The 26,355-nt window shown below is 38.9% G+C and overlaps 1 protein-coding gene across 1 annotated transcript in view; it reads right to left on the bottom strand.

Annotated features, from left to right (window-relative positions):
- Positions 1 to 1,600: 1,600 nt before the first annotated feature.
- The window catches only part of LOC138315985 (copine-3-like), a 73,447-nt gene continuing 48,692 nt past the window's right edge, over positions 1,601 to 26,355 (bottom strand). The window contains exons 9-14 of the mRNA XM_069257435.1: positions 26,111 to 26,194; positions 25,848 to 25,907; positions 24,154 to 24,287; positions 23,434 to 23,537; positions 22,639 to 22,781; positions 1,601 to 1,906 (exon numbers count right to left, since the gene is read on the bottom strand). Of these exons, the coding sequence (XP_069113536.1) occupies positions 1,616 to 1,906; positions 22,639 to 22,781; positions 23,434 to 23,537; positions 24,154 to 24,287; positions 25,848 to 25,907; positions 26,111 to 26,194 (816 nt within the window). The 3' untranslated portion in view covers positions 1,601 to 1,615. The remainder of the gene's footprint in view (positions 1,907 to 22,638; positions 22,782 to 23,433; positions 23,538 to 24,153; positions 24,288 to 25,847; positions 25,908 to 26,110; positions 26,195 to 26,355) is intronic.

Below are 26,355 nucleotides of genomic sequence, written 5' to 3'. Positions count from 1 at the left end.
GAAAATGGCCGCCATTGACATCATCAAAAATTGTCGATAAACAATATCTTTAAACAAGAGGCCCAGAGGGCCTGTATCGCTCACCTGGTTTGTAATGCCTACTAATGTTCTGAATACAGGTTCATTGTTTCTTTTCTGAAGGAATTTGATTATTTACCTCTAATTCCCCTATTGGGTCCCACTCTTTCTGCTCCAGGAGGTCAAAGCCAAAATTTATACTAATTCTATTAACCCCAAGGATGTTTCTGGGCCAAATTTGGTTAAAATCCAAGCAGAACTATATGACTTGTAGCTATTTATAGGATTTACCGCTATTTCCCATATTGGGTCTTGCCCCTCCTGTCCCCAGGTGTCAGAGCCAAAATTTATACAAACTTTATTCCCCTTCCCCCATGGATGTTTGTGGTCAAATTTGGTTTCAATCCATGCAGAACTCTAGGACAAGTAGCGATTTATCAGATTTACCTCTATTTCCCATATTGGGCCCCACCCCTCCTACCCCCGAGGGAGTCAGAGCCAAAATTTATACAAGTTCTGTTCCCCTTCCCCCAAGGATGTTTCTGGCCAAATTTGGTTACAATCCATGCAAAACTCTAAGACAAATAGCAATTTAAAGGATTTACCTCTATTTCCCCTAATGGGCCCCGTCCCTCCTGCCCCCGGGGGCTCAGAACCAAAATTTATACAAGTTCTGTTCACCTTCCCCCAAGGATGTTTCTGTCCGTCCCCAATGATGTTTCACACCAAATATGGATGAAATTCATCCAAAGATGAAGGAGGAGTAGGATTTTAAAGCTAAAATTAAGAAAATTTGCCTTTTTGGGGCTCCACCCCTCAGCCCCTAGGGGTTGGACCACGCTCATTTACATCAAATATGATAATCCTTCCCCAATAATGTTTTACACTAAATATAGATGAAATCCATCCAAGGATGAAGGAGGAGTAGGATTTTAAAGCTAAAATTAAGAAAGTTTGCCCTTTGGGGCCCCACCCCTCAGCCCCTAGGGGTCGGACCACGCTCATTTATATAAAATATGATTGTCCTTCCCCAATAATGTTTCACACCAAATATGGATGAAATCCATCCAAGGATGAAGGAGGAGTAGGATTTTAAAGCTTAAAATAAGAAAATTCGCCCTTTTGGGGCCCCACCCCTCAGCCCCTAGGGGTCGGACAAAGCTCATTTATATAAAATATGATTGTCCTTCCCCAATAATGTTTCACACCAAATATGGATGACATCAGGCTAGCGGTTAAGGAGGAGTAGCGTTTTAAAGGAAAAAGTTTACGCACGACGGACGGCGGACGGCGCACGACGACGGACAAATCACCATGACTATAGGTCATCCTGACCCTTCGGGTCAGATGACCTAAAAAGCAGTATATTAAGCATCAACAGTCAAGTGTTAATTTGGTAGCAAAGAATAAACCACAGTTAGAAATTATCTTACAGTAAGATTGTGAAAAATGAATTTGCTAAAAATTTATTTTGAAGTGAATATCCCCAAATTTTTTTATCCTACATAATCAACAACAAAACAATTGATAAACAAATGAAATAAAGCAGTATGGGACATTTTTATAGAAGACATATACCTTATGAATACACAAAAAACTAAAATGCTTTACACTTTATTATATCCCCTGTAATATTTTCAGGTTTACTCACCGTCTTAAACCTTCTGAATGGTACAAATTGGACGATATCCCGTTTGGACTCCTGACCGTTTGGTGCACGGAGTGTTCCATTATCCCCATCTAGGAGTTCCATGTTACTGAAGTCTGCTTGTCCGACTCCAACGATAATGACAGACATGGGTAGTGATGTGGCGTCTACAATGGCTTGTATAGTCTGTGGCATATCTGACAGAGCTCCGTCCGTCAACAGGAGTAACACGTAGTATTGCTGGAATAAAAACCAACTTCATGTAGCTTTGAAGTATACCACCTATAGGCAGATGAATGTGTATTGCATAGCAGAAAAATAAAACCAAATATCTTAACAAGAGTTGGCTCCCTAAGTTGCACCTTTTTTCAAATGTTTGTAAACATAGCTTATATCCTGATTAATTACAGACATAAGTTTTAAGGTTTGTAAATTGACATTAATTTTTACATGTAGTAGACATGCATACGATGTTTATAAACACTCACCCCTGCTCCCTTTGTAGACCTGTGTAATATTAACACTCATCCCTACTCCCTTTGTAGACCTGTACAATATTAACACTCACGCCTGCTCCCTTTGTAGACCTGTATAAGATGTTTATTAACACTCACCCCTGCTCCCTTTGTAGACCTGTGTAATATTAACACTCATCCCTACTCCCTTTGTAGACCTGTAAATATTAACACTCACGCCTGCTCCCTTTTACTTTGGGTCAGTGTTTAAAACACTCACAATCATAGGAAGCTGTCTTTGGGTCAGTGTTTATAACACTCAGTCATAGGAAGCTGTCTTTGGGTCAGTGTTTATAACACTCACAATCATAGGAAGCTGTCTTTGGGTCAGTGTTTATAACACTCACAATCATAGGAAGCTGTCTTTGGGTCAGTGTTTATAACACTCACAATCATAGGAAGCTGTCTTTGGGTCAGTGTTTATAACACTCACAATCATAGGAAGCTGTCTTTGGGTCAGTGTTTAAACACTCACAATCATAGGAAGCTGTCTTTGGGTCAGTGTTTATAACACTCACAATCATAGGAAGCTGTCTTTGGGTCAGTGTTTATAACACTCACAATCATAGGAAGCTGTCTTTGGGTCAGTGTTTATAACACTCACAATCATAGGAAGCTGTCTTTGGGTCAGTGTTTATAACACTCACAATCATAGGAAGCTGTCTTTGGGTCAGTGTTTATAACACTCACAATCATAGGAAGCTGTCTTTGGGTCAGTGTTTATAACACTCACAATCATAGGAAGCTGTCTTTGGGTCAGTGTTTATAACACTCACAATCATAGGAAGCTGTCTTTGGGTCAGTGTTTATAACACTCACAATCATAGGAAGCTGTCTTTGGGTCAGTGTTTATAACACTCACAATCATAGGAAGCTGTCTTTGGGTCAGTGTTTATAACACTCACAATCATAGGAAGCTGTCTTTGGGTCAGTGTTTATAACACTCACAATCATAGGAAGCTGTCTTTGGGTCAGTGTTTATAACACTCACAATCATAGGAAGCTGTCTTTGGGTCAGTGTTTATAACACTCACAATCATAGGAAGCTGTCTTTGGGTCAGTGTTTATAACACTCACAATCATAGGAAGCTGTCTTTGGGTCAGTGTTTATAACACTCACAATCATAGGAAGCTGTCTTTGGGTCAGTGTTTATAACACTCACAATCATAGGAAGCTGTCTTTGGGTCAGTGTTTATAACACTCACAATCATAGGAAGCTGTCTTTGGTTCAATGTTTAACACTCACAATCATAGGAAGCTGTCTTTGGTTCAATGTTTAACACTCACAATCATAGGAAGCTGTCTTTGGGTCAGTGTTTATAACACTCACAATCATAGGAAGCTGTCTTTGGGTCAGTGTTTATAACACTCACAATCATAGGAAGCTGTCTTTGGGTCAGTGTTTATAACACTCACAATCATAGGAAGCTGTCTTTGGGTCAGTGTTTATAACACTCACAATCATAGGAAGCTGTCTTTGGGTCAGTGTTTATAACACTCACAATCATAGGAAGCTGTCTTTGGGTCAGTGTTTATAACACTCACAATCATAGGAAGCTGTCTTTGGGTCAGTGTTTATAACACTCACAATCATAGGAAGCTGTCTTTGGGTCAGTGTTTATAACACTCACAATCATAGGAAGCTGTCTTTGGGTCAGTGTTTATAACACTCACAATCATAGGAAGCTGTCTTTGGGTCAGTGTTTATAACACTCACAATCATAGGAAGCTGTCTTTGGGTCAGTGTTTATAACACTCACAATCATAGGAAGCTGTCTTTGGGTCAGTGTTTATAACACTCACAATCATAGGAAGCTGTCTTTGGGTCAGTGTTTATATAACACTCACAATCATAGGAAGCTGTCTTTGGGTCAGTGTTTATAACACTCACAATCATAGGAAGCTGTCTTTGGGTCAGTGTTTATAACACTCACAATCATAGGAAGCTGTCTTTGGGTCAGTGTTTATAACACTCACAATCATAGGAAGCTGTCTTTGGGTCAGTGTTTATAACACTCACAATCATAGGAAGCTGTCTTTGGGTCAGTGTTTATAACACTCACAATCATAGGAAGCTGTCTTTGGGTCAGTGTTTATAACACTCACAATCATAGGAAGCTGTCTTTGGGTCAGTGTTTATAACACTCACAATCATAGGAAGCTGTCTTTGGGTCAGTGTTTATAACACTCACAATCATAGGAAGCTGTCTTTGGGTCAGTGTTTATAACACTCACAATCATAGGAAGCTGTCTTTGGGTCAGTGTTTATAACACTCACAATCATAGGAAGCTGTCTTTGGGTCAGTGTTTATAACACTCACAATCATAGGAAGCTGTCTTTGGGTCAGTGTTTATAACACTCACAATCATAGGAAGCTGTCTTTGGGTCAGTGTTTATAACACTCACAATCATAGGAAGCTGTCTTTGGTTCAATGTTTAACACTCACAATCATAGGAAGCTGTCTTTGGGTCAGTGTTTATAACACTCACAATCATAGGAAGCTGTCTTTGGGTCAGTGTTTATAACACTCACAATCATAGGAAGCTGTCTTTGGGTCAGTGTTTATAACACTCACAATCATAGGAAGCTGTCTTTGGGTCAGTGTTTATAACACTCACAATCATAGGAAGCTGTCTTTGGGTCAGTGTTTATAACACTTAGTCATATAGGAAGCTGTCTTTGGGTCAGTGTTTATAACACTCACAATCATAGGAAGCTGTCTTTGGGTCAGTGTTTATAACACTCACAATCATAGGAAGCTGTCTTTGGGTCAGTGTTTATAACACTCACAATCATAGGAAGCTGTCTTTGGGTCAGTGTTTATAACACTCACAATCATAGGAAGCTGTCTTTGGGTCAGTGTTTATAACACTCACAATCATAGGAAGCTGTCTTTGGGTCAGTGTTTATAACACTCACAATCATAGGAAGCTGTCTTTGGGTCAGTGTTTATAACACTCACAATCATAGGAAGCTGTCTTTGGGTCAGTGTTTATAACACTCACAATCATAGGAAGCTGTCTTTGGGTCAGTGTTTATAACACTCACAATCATAGGAAGCTGTCTTTGGGTCAGTGTTTATAACACTCACAATCATAGGAAGCTGTCTTTGGGTCAGTGTTTATAACACTCACAATCATAGGAAGCTGCAGTGTTTATAACACACATCATAGGAAGCTGTCTTTGGGTCAGTGTTTATAACACTCACAATCATAGGAAGCTGTCTTTGGGTCAGTGTTTATAACACTCACAATCATAGGAAGCTGTCTTTGGGTCAGTGTTTATAACACTCACAATCATAGGAAGCTGTCTTTGGGTCAGTGTTTATAACACTCACAATCATAGGAAGCTGTCTTTGGGTCAGTGTTTATAACACTCACAATCATAGGAAGCTGTCTTTGGGTCAGTGTTTATAACACTCACAATCATAGGAAGCTGTCTTTGGGTCAGTGTTTATAACACTCACAATCATAGGAAGCTGTCTTTGGGTCAGTGTTTATAACACTCACAATCATAGGAAGCTGTCTTTGGGTCAGTGTTTATAACACTCACAATCATAGGAAGCTGTCTTTGGGTCAGTGTTTATAACACTCACAATCATAGGAAGCTGTCTTTGGGTCAGTGTTTATAACACTCACAATCATAGGAAGCTGTCTTTGGGTCAGTGTTTATAACACTCACAATCATAGGAAGCTGTCTTTGGGTCAGTGTTTATAACACTCACAATCATAGGAAGCTGTCTTTGGGTCAGTGTTTATAACACTCACAATCATAGGAAGCTGTCTTTGGGTCAGTGTTTATAACACTCACAATCATAGGAAGCTGTCTTTGGTTCAATGTTTATAACACTCACAATCATAGGAAGCTGTCTTTGGGTCAGTGTTTATAACACTCACAATCATAGGAAGCTGTCTTTGGGTCAGTGTTTATAACACTCACAATCATAGGAAGCTGTCTTTGGGTCAGTGTTTAAACTCACAATCATAGGAAGCTGTCTTTGGGTCAGTGTTTATAACACTCACAATCATAGGAAGCTGTCTTTGGGTCAGTGTTTATAACACTCACAATCATAGGAAGCTGTCTTTGGGTCAGTGTTTATAACACTCACAATCATAGGAAGCTGTCTTTGGGTCAGTGTTTATAACACTCACAATCATAGGAAGCTGTCTTTGGGTCAGTGTTTATAACACTCACAATCATAGGAAGCTGTCTTTGGGTCAGTGTTTATAACACTCACAATCATAGGAAGCTGTCTTTGGGTCAGTGTTTATAACACTCACAATCATAGGAAGCTGTCTTTGGGTCAGTGTTTATAACACTCACAATCATAGGAAGCTGTCTTTGGGTCAGTGTTTATAACACTCACAATCATAGGAAGCTGTCTTTGGGTCAGTGTTTATAACACTCACAATCATAGGAAGCTGTCTTTGGGTCAGTGTTTATAACAACACTCACAATCATAGGAAGCTGTCTTTGGGTCAGTGTTTATAACACTCACAATCATAGGAAGCTGTCTTTGGGTCAGTGTTTATAACACTCACAATCATAGGAAGCTGTCTTTGGGTCAGTGTTTATAACACTCACAATCATAGGAAGCTGTCTTTGGGTCAGTGTTTATAACACTCACAATCATAGGAAGCTGTCTTTGGGTCAGTGTTTATAACACTCACAATCATAGGAAGCTGTCTTTGGGTCAGTGTTTATAACACTCACAATCATAGGAAGCTGTCTTTGGGTCAGTGTTTATAACACTCACAATCATAGGAAGCTGTCTTTGGGTCAGTGTTTATAACACTCACAATCATAGGAAGCTGTCTTTGGGTCAGTGTTTATAACACTCACAATCATAGGAAGCTGTCTTTGGGTCAGTGTTTATAACACTCACAATCATAGGAAGCTGTCTTTGGGTCAGTGTTTATAACACTCACAATCATAGGAAGCTGTCTTTGGGTCAGTGTTTATAACACTCACAATCATAGGAAGCTGTCTTTGGGTCAGTGTTTATAACACTCACAATCATAGGAAGCTGTCTTTGGGTCAGTGTTTATAACACTCACAATCATAGGAAGCTGTCTTTGGGTCAGTGTTTATAACACTCACAATCATAGGAAGCTGTCTTTGGTCATGTTTATAACACTCACAATCATAGGAAGCTGTCTTTGGGTCAGTGTTTATAACACTCACAATCATAGGAAGCTGTCTTTGGTTCAATGTTTAACACTCACAATCATAGGAAGCTGTCTTTGGGTCAGTGTTTATAACACTCACAATCATAGGAAGCTGTCTTTGGGTCAGTGTTTATAACACTCACAATCATAGGAAGCTGTCTTTGGGTCAGTGTTTATAACACTCACAATCATAGGAAGCTGTCTTTGGGTCAGTGTTTATAACACTCACAATCATAGGAAGCTGTCTTTGGGTCAATGTTTATAACACTCACAATCATAGGAAGCTGTCTTTGGGTCAGTGTTTATAACACTCACAATCATAGGAAGCTGTCTTTGGGTCAGTGTTTATAACACTCACAATCATAGGAAGCTGTCTTTGGGTCAGTGTTTATAACACTCACAATCATAGGAAGCTGTCTTTGGGTCAGTGTTTATAACACTCACAATCATAGGAAGCTGTCTTTGGGTCAGTGTTTAACACTCACAATCATAGGAAGCTGTCTTTGGGTCAGTGTTTATAACACTCACAATCATAGGAAGCTGTCTTTGGGTCAGTGTTTATAACACTCACAATCATAGGAAGCTGTCTTTGGGTCAGTGTTTATAACACTCACAATCATAGGAAGCTGTCTTTGGGTCAGTGTTTATAACACTCACAATCATAGGAAGCTGCCTTTGGGTCAGTGTTTATAACACTCACAATCATAGGAAGCTGTCTTTGGTTCAATGTTTAACACTCACAATCATAGGAAGCTGTCTTTGGGTCAGTGTTTATAACACTCACAATCATAGGAAGCTGTCTTTGGGTCAGTGTTTATAACACTCACAATCATAGGAAGCTGTCTTTGGGTCAGTGTTTATAACACTCACAATCATAGGAAGCTGTCTTTGGGTCAGTGTTTATAACACTCACAATCATAGGAAGCTGTCTTTGGGTCAGTGTTTATAACACTCACAATCATAGGAAGCTGTCTTTGGGTCAGTGTTTATAACACTCACAATCATAGGAAGCTGTCTTTGGGTCAGTGTTTATAACACTCACAATCATAGGAAGCTGTCTTTGGGTCAGTGTTTATAACACTCACAATCATAGGAAGCTGTCTTTGGGTCAGTGTTTATAACACTCACAATCATAGGAAGCTGTCTTCTGGTCAGTGTTTATAACACTCACAATCATAGGAAGCTTTCTTTGGGTCAGTGTTTATAACACTTACAATCATAGGAAGCTGTCTTTGGGTCAGTGTTTATAACACTCACAATCATAGGAAGCTGTCTTTGGGTCAGTGTTTATAACACTCACAATCATAGGAAGCTGTCTTTGGGTCAGTGTTTATAACACTCACAATCATAGGAAGCTGTCTTTGGGTCAGTGTTTATAACACTCAACAATCATAGGAAGCTGTCTTTGGGTCAGTGTTTAAAACACTCACAATCATAGGAAGCTGCCTTTGGGTCAGTGTTTATAACACTCACAATCATAGGAAGCTGCCTTTGGGTCAGTGTTTATAACACTCACAATCATAGGAAGCTGCCTTTGGGTCAGTGTTTATAACACTCACAATCATAGGAAGCTGTCTTTGGGTCAGTGTTTATAACACTCACAATCATAGGAAGCTGTCTTTGGGTCAGTGTTTATAACACTCACAATCATAGGAAGCTGTCTTTGGGTCAGTGTTTATAACACTCACAATCATAGGAAGCTGTCTTTGGGTCAGTGTTTATAACACTCACAATCATAGGAAGCTGTCTTTGGGTCAGTGTTTATAACACTCACAATCATAGGAAGCTGTCTTTGGGTCAGTGTTTATAACACTCACAATCATAGGAAGCTGTCTTTGGGTCAGTGTTTAACACTCACAATCAAAGGAAGCTGTCTTTGGGTCAGTGTTTATAACACTCACAATCATAGGAAGCTGTCTTTGGGTCAGTGTTTATAACACTCACAATCATAGGAAGCTGTCTTTGGGTCAGTGTTTATAACACTCACAATCATAGGAAGCTGTCTTTGGGTCAGTGTTTATAACACTCACAATCATAGGAAGCTGTCTTTGGGTCAGTTTTATAACACTCACAATCATAGGAAGCTGTCTTTGGGTCAGTGTTTATAACACTCACAATCATAGGAAGCTGTCTTTGGGTCAGTGTTTATAACACTCACAATCATAGGAAGCTGTCTTTGGGTCAATGTTTATAACACTCACAATCATAGGAAGCTGTCTTTGGGTCAGTGTTTATAACACTCACAATCATAGGAAGCTGTCTTTGGGTCAGTGTTTATAACACTCACAATCATAGGAAGCTGTCTTTGGGTCAGTGTTTATAACACTCACAATCATAGGAAGCTGTCTTTGGGTCAGTGTTTATAACACTCACAATCATAGGAAGCTGTCTTTGGGTCAGTGTTTATAACACTCACAATCATAGGAAGCTGTCTTTGGGTCAGTGTTTATAACACTAAGTCATAGGAAGCTGTCTTTGGGTCAGTGTTTATAACACTCACAATCATAGGAAGCTGTCTTTGGGTCAGTGTTTATAACACTCACAATCATAGGAAGCTGTCTTTGGGTCAGTGTTTATAACACTCACAATCATAGGAAGCTGTCTTTGGGTCAGTGTTTATAACACTCACAATCATAGGAAGCTGTCTTTGGGTCAGTGTTTATAACACTCACAATCATAGGAAGCTGTCTTTGGGTCAGTGTTTATAACACTCACAATCATAGGAAGCTGTCTTTGGGTCAGTGTTTATAACACTCACAATCATAGGAAGCTGTCTTTGGGTCAGTGTTTATAACACTCACAATCATAGGAAGCTGTCTTTGGGTCAGTGTTTATAACACTCACAATCATAGGAAGCTGTCTTTGGGTCAGTGTTTATAACACTCACAATCATAGGAAGCTGTCTTTGGGTCAGTGTTTATAACACTCACAATCATAGGAAGCTGTCTTTGGGTCAGTGTTTATAACACTCACAATCATAGGAAGCTGTCTTTGGGTCAGTGTTTATAACACTCACAATCATAGGAAGCTGTCTTTGGGTCAGTGTTTATAACACTCACAATCATAGGAAGCTGTCTTTGGGTCAGTGTTTATAACACTCACAATCATAGGAAGCTGTCTTTGGGTCAGTGTTTATAACACTCACAATCATAGGAAGCTGTCTTTGGGTCAGTGTTTATAACACTCACAATCATAGGAAGCTGTCTTTGGGTCAGTGTTTATAACACTCACAATCATAGGAAGCTGTCTTTGGGTCAGTGTTTATAACACTCACAATCATAGGAAGCTGTCTTTGGGTCAGTGTTTATAACACTCACAATCATAGGAAGCTGTCTTTGGGTCAGTGTTTATAACACTCACAATCATAGGAAGCTGTCTTTGGGTCAGTGTTTATAACACTCACAATCATAGGAAGCTGTCTTTGGGTCAGTGTTTATAACACTCACAATCATAGGAAGCTGTCTTTGGGTCAGTGTTTATAACACTCACAATCATAGGAAGCTGTCTTTGGGTCAGTGTTTATAACACTCACAATCATAGGAAGCTGTCTTTGGGTCAGTGTTTATAACACTCACAATCATAGGAAGCTGTCTTTGGGTCAGTGTTTATAACACTCACAATCATAGGAAGCTGTCTTTGGGTCAGTGTTTATAACACTCACAATCATAGGAAGCTGTCTTTGGGTCAGTGTTTATAACACTCACAATCATAGGAAGCTGTCTTTGGGTCAGTGTTTTATAACACTCACAATCATAGGAAGCTGTCTTTGGGTCAGTGTTTATAACACTCACAATCATAGGAAGCTGTCTTTGGGTCAGTGTTTATAACACTCACAATCATAGGAAGCTGTCTTTGGGTCAGTGTTTATAACACTCACAATCATAGGAAGCTGTCTTTGGGTCAGTGTTTATATAACACTCACAATCATAGGAAGCTGTCTTTGGGTCAGTGTTTATATAACACTCACAATCATAGGAAGCTGTCTTTGGGTCAGTGTTTATAACACTCACAATCATAGGAAGCTGTCTTTGGGTCAGTGTTTATAACACTCACAATCATAGGAAGCTGTCTTTGGGTCAGTGTTTATAACACTCACAATCATAGGAAGCTGTCTTTGGGTCAGTGTTTATAACACTCACAATCATAGGAAGCTGCCTTTGGGTCAGTGTTTATAACACTCACAATCATAGGAAGCTGTCTTTGGGTCAGTGTTTATAACACTCACAATCATAGGAAGCTGTCTTTGGGTCAGTGTTTATAACACTCACAATCATAGGAAGCTGTCTTTGGGTCAGTGTTTATAACACTCACAATCATAGGAAGCTGTCTTTGGGTCAGTGTTTATAACACTCACAATCATAGGAAGCTGTCTTTGGGTCAGTGTTTATAACACTCACAATCATAGGAAGCTGTCTTTGGGTCAGTGTTTATAACACTCACAATCATAGGAAGCTGTCTTTGGGTCAGTGTTTATAACACTCACAATCATAGGAAGCTGTCTTTGGGTCAGTGTTTATAACACTCACAATCATAGGAAGCTGTCTTTGGGTCAGTGTTTATAACACTCACAATCATAGGAAGCTGTCTTTGGGTCAGTGTTTATAACACTCACAATCATAGGAAGCTGTCTTTGGGTCAGTGTTTATAACACTCACAATCATAGGAAGCTGTCTTTGGGTCAGTGTTTATAACACTCACAATCATAGGAAGCTGTCTTTGGGTCAGTGTTTATAACACTCACAATCATAGGAAGCTGTCTTTGGGTCAGTGTTTATAACACTCACAATCATAGGAAGCTGTCTTTGGGTCAGTGTTTATAACACTCACAATCATAGGAAGCTGTCTTTGGGTCAGTGTTTATAACACTCACAATCATAGGAAGCTGTCTTTGGGTCAGTGTTTATAACACTCACAATCATAGGAAGCTGTCTTTGGGTCAGTGTTTATAACACTCACAATCATAGGAAGCTGTCTTTGGGTCAGTGTTTATAACACTCACAATCATAGGAAGCTGTCTTTGGGTCAGTGTTTATAACACTCACAATCATAGGAAGCTGTCTTTGGGTCAGTGTTTATAACACTCACAATCATAGGAAGCTGTCTTTGGGTCAGTGTTTATAAACACTCACAATCATAGGAAGCTGTCTTTGGGTCAGTGTTTATAACACTCACAATCATAGGAAGCTGTCTTTGGGTCAGTGTTTATAACACTCACAATCATAGGAAGCTGTCTTTGGGTCAGTGTTTTTAACACTCACAATCATAGGAAGCTGTCTTTGGGTCAGTGTTTATAACACTCACAATCATAGGAAGCTGTCTTTGGGTCAGTGTTTATAACACTCACAATCATAGGAAGCTGTCTTTGGGTCAGTGTTTATAACACTCACAATCATAGGAAGCTGTCTTTGGGTCAGTGTTTATAACACTCACAATCATAGGAAGCTGTCTTTGGGTCAGTGTTTATAACACTCACAATCATAGGAAGCTGTCTTTGGGTCAGTGTTTATAACACTCACAATCATAGGAAGCTGTCTTTGGGTCAGTGTTTATAACACTCACAATCATAGGAAGCTGTCTTTGGGTCAGTGTTTATAACACTCACAATCATAGGAAGCTGTCTTTGGGTCAGTGTTTATAACACTCACAATCATAGGAAGCTGTCTTTGGGTCAGTGTTTATAACACTCACAATCATAGGAAGCTGTCTTTGGGTCAGTGTTTATAACACTCACAATCATAGGAAGCTGTCTTTGGGTCAGTGTTTATAACACTCACAATCATAGGAAGCTGTCTTTGGGTCAGTGTTTATAACACTCACAATCATAGGAAGCTGTCTTTGGGTCAGTGTTTATAACACTCACAATCATAGGAAGCTGTCTTTGGGTCAGTGTTTATAACACTCACAATCATAGGAAGCTGTCTTTGGGTCAGTGTTTATAACACTCACAATCATAGGAAGCTGCCTTTGGGTCAGTGTTTATAACACTCACAATCATAGGAAGCTGTCTTTGGGTCAGTGTTTATAACACTCACAATCATAGGAAGCTGTCTTTGGGTCAGTGTTTATAACACTCACAATCATAGGAAGCTGTCTTTGGGTCAGTGTTTATAACACTCACAATCATAGGAAGCTGTCTTTGGGTCAGTGTTTATAACACTCACAATCATAGGAAGCTGTCTTTGGGTCAGTGTTTATAACACTCACAATCATAGGAAGCTGTCTTTGGGTCAGTGTTTATAACACTCACAATCATAGGAAGCTGTCTTTGGGTCAGTGTTTATAACACTCACAATCATAGGAAGCTGTCTTTGGGTCAGTGTTTATAACACTCACAATCATAGGAAGCTGTCTTTGGGTCAGTGTTTATAACACTCACAATCATAGGAAGCTGTCTTTGGGTCAGTGTTTATAACACTCACATCATAGGAAGCTGTCTTTGGGTCAGTGTTTATAACACTCACAATCATAGGAAGCTGTCTTTGGGTCAGTGTTTATAACACTCACAATCATAGGAAGCTGTCTTTGGGTCAGTGTTTATAACACTCACAATCATAGGAAGCTGTCTTTGGTTCAATGTTTAACACTCACAATCATAGGAAGCTGTCTTTGGGTCAGTGTTTATAACACTCACAATCATAGGAAGCTGTCTTTGGGTCAGTGTTTATAACACTCACAATCATAGGAAGCTGTCTTTGGGTCAGTGTTTATAACACTCACAATCATAGGAAGCTGTCTTTGGGTCAGTGTTTATAACACTCACAATCATAGGAAGCTGTCTTTGGGTCAGTGTTTATAACACTCACAATCATAGGAAGCTGTCTTTGGGTCAGTGTTTATAACACTCACAATCATAGGAAGCTGTCTTTGGGTCAGTGTTTATAACACTCACAATCATAGGAAGCTGTCTTTGGGTCAGTGTTTATAACACTCACAATCATAGGAAGCTGTCTTTGGGTCAGTGTTTATAACACTCACAATCATAGGAAGCTGTCTTTGGGTCAGTGTTTATAACACTCACAATCATAGGAAGCTGTCTTTGGGTCAGTGTTTATAACACTCACAATCATAGGAAGCTGTCTTTGGGTCAGTGTTTATAACACTCACAATCATAGGAAGCTGTCTTTGGGTCAGTGTTTATAACACTCACAATCATAGGAAGCTGTCTTTGGGTCAGTGTTTATAACACTCACAATCATAGGAAGCTGTCTTTGGGTCAGTGTTTATAACACTCACAATCATAGGAAGCTGTCTTTGGGTCAGTGTTTATAACACTTAGTCATAGGAAGCTGTCTTTGGGTCAGTGTTTATAACACTCACAATCATAGGAAGCTGTCTTTGGGTCAGTGTTTATAACACTCACAATCATAGGAAGCTGTCTTTGGGTCAGTGTTTATAACACTCACAATCATAGGAAGCTGTCTTTGGGTCAGTGTTTATAACACTCACAATCATAGGAAGCTGTCTTTGGGTCAGTGTTTATAACACTCACAATCATAGGAAGCTGTCTTTGGGTCAGTGTTTATAACACTCACAATCATAGGAAGCTGTCTTTGGGTCAGTGTTTATAACACTCACAATCATAGGAAGCTGTCTTTGGGTCAGTGTTTATAACACTCACAATCATAGGAAGCTGTCTTTGGGTCAGTGTTTATAACACTCACAATCATAGGAAGCTGTCTTTGGGTCAGTGTTTATAACACTCACAATCATAGGAAGCTGCCTTTGGGTCAGTGTTTATAACACTCACAATCATAGGAAGCTGTCTTTGGGTCAGTGTTTATAACACTCACAATCATAGGAAGCTGTCTTTGGGTCAGTGTTTATAACACTCACAATCATAGGAAGCTGTCTTTGGGTCAGTGTTTATAACACTCACAATCATAGGAAGCTGTCTTTGGGTCAGTGTTTATAACACTCACAATCATAGGAAGCTGTCTTTGGGTCAGTGTTTATAACACTCACAATCATAGGAAGCTGTCTTTGGGTCAGTGTTTATAACACTCACAATCATAGGAAGCTGTCTTTGGGTCAGTGTTTATAACACTCACAATCATAGGAAGCTGTCTTTGGGTCAATGTTTATAACACTCACAATCATAGGAAGCTGTCTTTGGGTCAGTGTTTATAACACTCACAATCATAGGAAGCTGTCTTTGGGTCAGTGTTTATAACACTCACAATCATAGGAAGCTGTCTTTGGGTCAGTGTTTATAACACTCACAATCATAGGAAGCTGTCTTTGGGTCAGTGTTTATAACACTCACAATCATAGGAAGCTGTCTTTGGGTCAGTGTTTATAACACTCACAATCATAGGAAGCTGTCTTTGGGTCAGTGTTTATAACACTCACAATCATAGGAAGCTGTCTTTGGGTCAGTGTTTATAACACTCACAATCATAGGAAGCTGTCTTTGGGTCAGTGTTTATAACACTCACAATCATAGGAAGCTGTCTTTGGGTCAGTGTTTATAACACTCACAATCATAGGAAGCTGTCTTTGGGTCAGTGTTTATAACACTCACAATCATAGGAAGCTGTCTTTGGGTCAGTGTTTATAACACTCACAATCATAGGAAGCTGTCTTTGGGTCAGTGTTTATAACACTCACAATCATAGGAAGCTGTCTTTGGGTCAGTGTTTATAACACTCACAATCATAGGAAGCTGTCTTTGGGTCAGTGTTTATAACACTCACAATCATAGGAAGCTGTCTTTGGGTCAGTGTTTATAACACTCACAATCATAGGAAGCTGTCTTTGGGTCAGTGTTTATAACACTCACAATCATAGGAAGCTGTCTTTGGGTCAGTGTTTATAACACTCACAATCATAGGAAGCTGTCTTTGGGTCAGTGTTTATAACACTCACAATCATAGGAAGCTGTCTTTGGGTCAGTGTTTATAACACTCACAATCATAGGAAGCTGTCTTTGGGTCAGTGTTTATAACACTCACAATCATAGGAAGCTGTCTTTGGGTCAGTGTTTATAACACTCACAATCATAGGAAGCTGTCTTTGGGTCAGTGTTTATAACACTCACAATCATAGGAAGCTGTCTTTGGGTCAGTGTTTATAACACTCACAATCATAGGAAGCTGTCTTTGGGTCAGTGTTTATAACACTCACAATCATAGGAAGCTGTCTTTGGGTCAGTGTTTATAACACTCACAATCATAGGAAGCTGTCTTTGGGTCAGTGTTTATAAACACTCACAATCATAGGAAGCTGTCTTTGGGTCAGTGTTTATAACACTCACAATCATAGGAAGCTGTCTTTGGGTCAGTGTTTATAACACTCACAATCATAGGAAGCTGTCTTTGGGTCAGTGTTTTATAACACTCACAATCATAGGAAGCTGTCTTTGGGTCAGTGTTTATAACACTCACAATCATAGGAAGCTGTCTTTGGGTCAGTGTTTATAACACTCACAATCATAGGAAGCTGTCTTTGGGTCAGTGTTTATAACACTCACAATCATAGGAAGCTGTCTTTGGGTCAGTGTTTATAACACTCACAATCATAGGAAGCTGTCTTTGGGTCAGTGTTTATAACACTCACAATCATAGGAAGCTGTCTTTGGGTCAGTGTTTATAACACTCACAATCATAGGAAGCTGTCTTTGGGTCAGTGTTTATAACACTCACAATCATAGGAAGCTGTCTTTGGGTCAGTGTTTATAACACTCACAATCATAGGAAGCTGTCTTTGGGTCAGTGTTTATAACACTCACAATCATAGGAAGCTGTCTTTGGGTCAGTGTTTATAACACTCACAATCATAGGAAGCTGTCTTTGGGTCAGTGTTTATAACACTCACAATCATAGGAAGCTGTCTTTGGGTCAGTGTTTATAACACTCACAATCATAGGAAGCTGTCTTTGGGTCAGTGTTTATAACACTCACAATCATAGGAAGCTGTCTTTGGGTCAGTGTTTATAACACTCACAATCATAGGAAGCTGTCTTTGGGTCAGTGTTTATAACACTCACAATCATAGGAAGCTGTCTTTGGGTCAGTGTTTATAACACTCACAATCATAGGGCAGGAAGCTGTCTTTGGGTCAGTGTTTATAACACTCACAATCATAGGAAGCTGTCTTTGGGTCAGTGTTTATAACACTCACAATCATAGGAAGCTGTCTTTGGGTCAGTGTTTATAACACTCACAATCATAGGAAGCTGTCTTTGGGTCAGTGTTTATAACACTCACAATCATAGGAAGCTGTCTTTGGGTCAGTGTTTATAACACTCACAATCATAGGAAGCTGTCTTTGGTTCAATGTTTAACACTCACAATCATAGGAAGCTGTCTTTGGGTCAGTGTTTATAACACTCACAATCATAGGAAGCTGTCTTTGGGTCAGTGTTTTTATAACACTCACAATCATAGGAAGCTGTCTTTGGGTCAGTGTTTATAACACTCACAATCATAGGAAGCTGTCTTTGGTTCACTGTTTAACACTCACAATCATAGGAAGCTGTCTTTGGGTCAGTGTTTATAACACTCACAATCATAGGAAGCTGTCTTTGGGTCAGTGTTTATAACACTCACAATCATAGGAAGCTGTCTTTGGGTCAGTGTTTATAACACTCACAATCATAGGAAGCTGTCTTTGGGTCAGTGTTTATAACACTCACAATCATAGGAAGCTGTCTTTGGGTCAGTGTTTATAACACTCACAATCATAGGAAGCTGTCTTTGGGTCAGTGTTTATAACACTCACAATCATAGGAAGCTGTCTTTGGGTCAGTGTTTATAACACTCACAATCATAGGAAGCTGTCTTTGGGTCAGTGTTTATAACACTCACATCATAGGAAGCTGTCTTTGGGTCAGTGTTTATAACACTCACAATCATAGGAAGCTGTCTTTGGGTCAGTGTTTATAACACTCACAATCATAGGAAGCTGTCTTTGGGTCAGTGTTTATAACACTCACAATCATAGGAAGCTGTCTTTGGGTCAGTGTTTATAACACTCACAATCATAGGAAGCTGTCTTTGGGTCAGTGTTTATAACACTCACAATCATAGGAAGCTGTCTTTGGGTCAGTGTTTATAACACTCACAATCATAGGAAGCTGTCTTTGGGTCAGTGTTTATAACACTCACAATCATAGGAAGCTGTCTTTGGGTCAGTGTTTATAACACTCACAATCATAGGAAGCTGTCTTTGGGTCAGTGTTTATAACACTCACAATCATAGGAAGCTGTCTTTGGGTCAGTGTTTATAACACTCACAATCATAGGAAGCTGTCTTTGGGTCAGTGTTTATAACACTCACAATCATAGGAAGCTGTCTTTGGGTCAGTGTTTATAACACTCACAATCATAGGAAGCTGTCTTTGGGTCAGTGTTTATAACACTCAGTCATAGGAAGCTGTCTTTGGGTCAGTGTTTATAACACTCACAATCATAGGAAGCTGTCTTTGGGTCAGTGTTTATAACACTCAGTCATAGGAAGCTGTCTTTGGGTCAGTGTTTATAACACTCACAATCATAGGAAGCTGTCTTTGGGTCAGTGTTTATAACACTCACAATCATAGGAAGCTGCCTTTGGGTCAGTGTTTATAACACTCACAATCATAGGAAGCTGTCTTTGGGTCAGTGTTTATAACACTCACAATCATAGGAAGCTGTCTTTGGGTCAGTGTTTTAACACTCACAATCATAGGAAGCTGTCTTTGGGTCAGTGTTTATAACACTCACAATCATAGGAAGCTGTCTTTGGGTCAGTGTTTATAACACTCACAATCATAGGAAGCTGTCTTTGGGTCAGTGTTTATAACACTCACAATCATAGGAAGCTGTCTTTGGGTCAGTGTTTATAACACTCACAATCATAGGAAGCTGTCTTTGGGTCAGTGTTTATAACACTCACAATCATAGGAAGCTGTCTTTGGGTCAGTGTTTATAACACTCACAATCATAGGAAGCTGTCTTTGGGTCAGTGTTTATAACACTCACAATCATAGGAAGCTGTCTTTGGGTCAGTGTTTATAACACTCACAATCATAGGAAGCTGTCTTTGGGTCAGTGTTTATAACACTCACAATCATAGGAAGCTGTCTTTGGGTCAGTGTTTATAACACTCACAATCATAGGAAGCTGTTTTGGGTCAGTGTTTATAACACTCACAATCATAGGAAGCTGTCTTTGGGTCAGTGTTTATAACACTCACAATCATAGGAAGCTGTCTTTGGGTCAGTGTTTATAACACTCACAATCATAGGAAGCTGTCTTTGGGTCAGTGTTTATAACACTCACAATCATAGGAAGCTGTCTTTGGGTCAGTGTTTATAACACTCACAATCATAGGAAGCTGTCTTTGGGTCAGTGTTTATAACACTTAGTCATAGGAAGCTGTCTTTGGGTCAGTGTTTATAACACTCAGTCATAGGAAGCTGTCTTTGGGTCAGTGTTTATAACACTCACAATCATAGGAAGCTGTCTTTGGGTCAGTGTTTATAACACTCACAATCATAGGAAGCTGTCTTTGGGTCAGTGTTTTATAACACTCACAATCATAGGAAGCTGTCTTTGGGTCAGTGTTTATAACACTCACAATCATAGGAAGCTGTCTTTGGGTCAGTGTTTATAACACTCACAATCATAGGAAGCTGTCTTTGGGTCAGTGTTTATAACACTCACAATCATAGGAAGCTGTCTTTGGGTCAGTGTTTATAACACTCACAATCATAGGAAGCTGTCTTTGGGTCAGTGTTTATAAACACTCACAATCATAGGAAGCTGTCTTTGGGTCAGTGTTTATAACACTCACAATCATAGGAAGCTGTCTTTGGGTCAGTGTTTATAACACTCACAATCATAGGAAGCTGTCTTTGGGTCAGTGTTTATAACACTCACAATCATAGGAAGCTGTCTTTGGGTCAGTGTTTATAACACTCACAATCATAGGAAGCTGTCTTTGGGTCAGTGTTTATAACACTCAGTCATAGGAAGCTGTCTTTGGGTCAGTGTTTATAACACTCACAATCATAGGAAGCTGTCTTTGGGTCAGTGTTTATAACACTCACAATCATAGGAAGCTGTCTTTGGGTCAGTGTTTATAACACTCACAATCATAGGAAGCTGTCTTTGGGTCAGTGTTTATAACACTCACAATCATAGGAAGCTGTCTTTGGGTCAGTGTTTATAACACTCACAATCATAGGAAGCTGTCTTTGGGTCAGTGTTTATAACACTCACAATCATAGGAAGCTGTTCTTTGGGTCAGTGTTTATAACACTCACAATCATAGGAAGCTGTCTTTGGGTCAGTGTTTATAACACTCACATATCCCTTTGTAGACCTGTACAATATTAACACTCACCCCTACTCCCTTTGTAGACCTGTACAATATTAACACTCACCCCTGCTCCCTTTGTAGACATGTATAAGATGTTTATTAACACTCATCCCTGCTCCCTTTGTAGACCTGTATAATATTAACACTCACCCCTGTTCCCTTTGTAGACCTGTAAATATTAACACTCACCCCTGCTCCCTCACCCTGCTCCCTTGTAGACATGTATAAGATGTTTATAAACACTCATCCCTGCTCCCTTTGTAGACCTGTACAATATTAACACTCACCCCTGCTCCCTTTGTAGACATGTATAAGATGTTTATAAACACTCATCCCTGCTCCCTTTGTAGACCTGTATAATATTAACACTCACCCCTGCTCCCTTTGTAGACCTGTATAATATTAACACTCATCCCTGCTCCCTTTGTAGACCTGTATAATATTAACACTCATCCCTGCTCCCTTTGTAGACATGTATAAGATGTTTATAAACACTCATCCCTGCTCCCTTTGTAGACCTGTACAATATTAACACTCACCCCTGCTCCCTTTGTAGACATGTATAAGATGTTTATAAACACTCATCCCTGCTCCCTTTGTAGACCTGTATAATATTTACACTCACCCCTGCTCCTTTTGTAGACCTGTATAATATTAACACTCACCCCTGCTCCTTTTGTAGACCTGTATAATATTTACACTCACCCCTGCTCCTTTTGTAGACCTGTATAATATTAACACTCACCCCTGCTCCTTTTGTAGACCTGTATAATATTAACACTCATCCCTGCTCCCTTTGTAGACCTGTATAATATTAACACTCATCCCTGCTCCCTTTGTAGACCTGTATAATATTAACACTCATCCCTGCTCCCTTTGTAGACCTGTATAATATTAACACTCATCCCTGCTCCCTTTGTAGACCTGTACAATATTAACACTCACCCCTGCTCCCTTTGTAGACCTGTATAATATTAACACTCACCCCTGCTCCCTTTGTAGACCTGTATAATATTAACACTCAGCCCTGCTCCCTTTGTAGACCTGTATAATATTAACACTCAGCCCCACTCCCTTTGTAGACCTGGATAATATTAACACTCAGCCCAACTCCCTTTGTAGACCTGTATAATATTAACACTCACCCCTGCTCCTTTGTAGACCGTATATAATATTAACACTCACCCTGCTCCTTTTGTAGACCTGTATAATATTTACACTCACCCCTGCTCCCTTTGTAGACCTGTATAATATTAACACTCACCCCTGCTCCTTTTGTAGACCTGTATAATATTAACACTCATCCCTGCTCCCTTTGTAGACCTGTATAATATTAACACTCATCCCTGCTCCCTTTGTAGACCTGTATAATATTAACACTCACCCCTGCTCCCTTTGTAGACCTGTATAATATTAACACTCACCCCTGCTCCTTTTGTAGACCTGTATAATATTTACACTCACCCCTGCTCCTTTTGTAGACCTGTATAATATTTACACTCACCCCTGCTCCCTTTGTAGACCTGTATAATATTAACACTCACCCCTGCTCCTTTTGTAGACCTGTATAATATTTACACTCACCCCTGCTCCCTTTGTAGACCTGTATAATATTAACACTCACCCCTGCTCCCTTTGTAGACCTGTATAATATTAACACTCACCCCTGCTCCCTTTGTAGACCTGTATAATATTAACACTCACGCCTGCTCCTTTTGTAGACCTGTATAATATTAACACTCATCCCTGCTCCCTTTGTAGACCTGTATAATATTAACACTCATCCCTGCTCCCTTTGTAGACCTGTATAATATTAACACTCATCCCTGCTCCCTTTGTAGACCTGTATAATATTAACACTCACCCCTGCTCCCTTTGTAGACCTGTATAATATTAACACTCACCCCTGCTCCCTTTGTAGACCTGTATAATATTAACACTCACACCTGCTCCTTTTGTAGACCTGTATAATATTAACACTCACCCCTGCTCCCTTTGTAGACTCCTCTGTTTGGGATTGAGCTGCGAAGCGAGCTACATGATGGATTATAGGTGCTACGTTGGTAGGACCATAAAGTTCTACATTCTGTATACAGTTCTGGTAAGCTTGAATTACACCATCAATACCTGGGGAAGATCAAAGTAGTTTTTATTAAATATCCTCTACAGTGGTGGACTTCTGATGAGGTCTATAAGTTACATCCCCCTAAAGACTGAGATGAGTATTGTTTAAACTTGGTCTGTAAATAAGCAAATGTTTGGTTCACAATAGCTTTCTCACAATATCGAATAACTACATGATGCAGTTCAATATTGTTTTACAAATGAAACGATCATGAAATTAAAATTAACATTATGATTTATCCAGTTGCCTGGTAGTCATGAAAATAAAGACTTCCAAGATGCAAAAGGAAGGTTGATGATGTATTAGATTATTTTAAGCAATCAGTGTGTATTTTGTGATATGATTCACTCTCACAGAACGTTATTTTCTTGTCCAGAAGCCAACTCTATTTGAGTTCTTAAAAGACGAGAAGTCATATCAGAAGATCTTCCAGCTTATAAATGGAAAAGCTTCCAGAAGCAGAAAATCTTCAAATCGAGTGATCAGAAGTTACATTTTTGATTAAGAAGATCGAGTTAAGCTCCAGAATATTTTCATTTTTCATGAACAAAGGGAAGTAATCCCTGTAAGCCTATTGTACTTATTTCAGATTGTTTAATATTTCCTGTCATAGAGTTGAAATGTCCTAGTTTTATACTGCTTTGTTAGACTTACCAGCACAATATGGATTTGATGGGTTAAAATTCACAGCAAATTCAAACGATACTTCTCCATTTGGTAGCTTAGCCCCAAATCCAAGGGCTGGGAAAAGTTTGTCACTGAAAACATCATCACATCATTTAATACTCAGAAAGAAGATGATGATAAATGAGATCTCAATTAAATATTGATATACAAACCAAACAAATAGGCAAATGTTGTAAACTTATTCAGAATCTTCAATGACCTGAAGTTGTACTGTAAATGTAGGCATTTTCATGAGTGCTTGAATTTCAGAACTTGCATGCATGAAATATTCGCATTTAGTTTATTTTCGTGATAGAAACAAGTTAAGACTTTAAATAACAAAATTCCTATCTACAGGTACAAAATATTACACACAGGGAAATTTTCCTAATCAGGCAACATTCTTAATCCAAGTAATTTTCCCCCTTATGTAAATTTCTACAATACAGTATTTGGAAACTTTGAGGTTACATGTGTATATAAAATATGAGTACTGCAGATTCCTTAAACATTATGATTTCGAGATGAGCAAATAAGTCCTTTTTTGTGTGACATTTTCCAGGAGATTGTCAGCCACCAATATTTAGTCATTATCTCTAAGACTTTTTATTTACTTTTCATGGTTATTTCACCAGTGCAAATTTAGTATTTGAACTGGTGAAATGCAAATCAAATTTTTCAAAAGTTAAAAGATGAATGGATACTGACCTGTCATAATCTTGGCAGATGTTACCCACAGCATGGATGGCCTGGACGTATTCATTTGGTCTGTTCATATCGATGAAATGCAGCGAGGTATTACTTCTAGGATTGCCATTGGATGCTGTGAAGTCTATTCCCACCTGTCAAGATAAAATCGAGATCTCCATCAACCTGACAGACTATCAACTCTTTCATTGGTCAACTTATTAACTTGATAAATCTTCATTATCAGTAAAATAACATTTGCTGTGACATTTCTAAAAAACATTTCTCCAAAGGAGTAGATATGATAGGACAAGTATTTGGCCTTAATTTTTCAGGCCGAAAAATATTAACTCTGATCCACATCAATTTCACATCAATAAATACTCCCATACTTGTTATTCATCAAAACATAACTTTTTATAACCATGTACACGATGTGCTCCACCTATTACTCATCAAATTGATGATTTTCCTCTTCTCGCCAAATTTTGCTGGAAATTCATCTTCTTTAGGTTAAAAAAGGCTTGAAATGGATTTGGCAGCCACCTTGGAGCAACTTTATATTTTGCATGGATATGCATAAATACACGATACACAATGTGTGAAAATCTCTTTCTGCTCCATGAAGGCGGCCACATTCATTTTTAGAGAAAACCACTCAAAAAGTATGATTTTTCAAGGATTTTTGTGAAAAAGGCGGGAAACTGCATGTTGATGACGTCATAGTGAACATAATTGGCACATGCAGGATATTTTAGGGATGTAATGTGTTAGCAAATGTATTCAACTGTTATATGGCAAAATATGTTGTTCTTTACTGGAGAATTAATTTTAGGGCCATATTCGAGTCTTAACGTACCTTCTCCTTTGTCATGTAATAGGCCTACTACATCAGAAAATTAGAAAACAAAGCCTAATTATGTGTGGTAAAACAAGAATTCCACAGAAGTGGATGTATCACCTGCACAGTAGTTTAAAACATCACAAAAAATAGTTATTTACAGATGAAAATACTGTTAATAATTAGGTGAAGTTATCAAGTCCCATAACTCTTGCAAATATAGACGGATTTTGACCAGTATCAAAGCCATCTGAGATCTCATTTATATAAAGCAATAGACATAATTTGGTTGAAATCGGATAATAAATACAAAAGTCATTGAGCAGAAACTAAGAAATTATCTGTTTTGACAATTTTAAAGTCCTGTAACTCTTGCAAATATTAACAGATTTTTACAGGTATCAAACTAATCCGAGATATTATTAATATAAAGCAATATACCATTTGGTTGAAATTGGACAATAAATACTAAAGTTATCGAGCGGAAACCATGGATTTATCTGTTTTGACGATTTTAAAGTCCCGTGACTCTAGCAAATATAGACGGATTTTGACCAGTATCAACATCATCTAAGATCTTATTGATATAAAGCAACATACCAAATTTGGTTGAAATCGGACAATAAATACTTAAGTTATCACATAAAACCTTTTCCCGGACGCCGCTGATGCCAACGCCGAAATAGTGATACCTATGTGTCGCACTTGTGTTGCAGGCGACACAATAAAAAGGAAGTATCATTCCAAGATTGGTAAAACCAAAAAGGTAAAGGCTTATAACATCAGCAATGCTTCAATGCAAATTCTGAATAATATGGTTTCTTAATAAATGGATAATTATTTTATTTCCCTTGAGAAAATGTGAAGTACTTACTGTAAAATTGATCTGCATTCCACCATAGATATAGTCTAGAAAGGTCATTGGTTTCTTCAACTGAACAATGTAAAACATGAAATCAGACAAACTTGGAATAAGTTTAACACATCACAAATCAAAATATTAAGTATCTGCTAGATTTAAAGGTGAAGGAAAAATGGAGTAGCAATTTAAGAGAAATCCATTGACAAACAGTCAGTATCCAGCAATTACCCCAAATGGGTTTCCAGCCCAGAGGAGAGCAAGTGTAAGTTAATTACCTCAAAGTGAGTGAGATGCATTACTCCTGAGTTCTCATACTTCTTCTTGCTCTGTTTCTTAGGATTGATACATGGGAAGGTAACCTGAAAGTACATAAATTTAGTTATAAACTCTGGGAGGAAATCACAGACAGCTGTTGTAAACATGAGGTATTATCATATGTTTAGTGCCACTGTCAAGCAAGTCATTTGTACAATATAGGACAAGACAACCAGGTGCTGCAGATCATGAGTTTGAGGCCAGA

The sequence above is a fragment of the Argopecten irradians genome, chromosome 2 (genome assembly GCF_041381155.1).
Source record: "Argopecten irradians isolate NY chromosome 2, Ai_NY, whole genome shotgun sequence".
Lineage (NCBI taxonomy): Eukaryota > Metazoa > Mollusca > Bivalvia > Pectinida > Pectinidae > Argopecten > Argopecten irradians.
The sequence above is the reverse complement of the archived record's forward strand: the minus strand, read 5'-3'. Positions and strand labels throughout refer to the sequence as shown.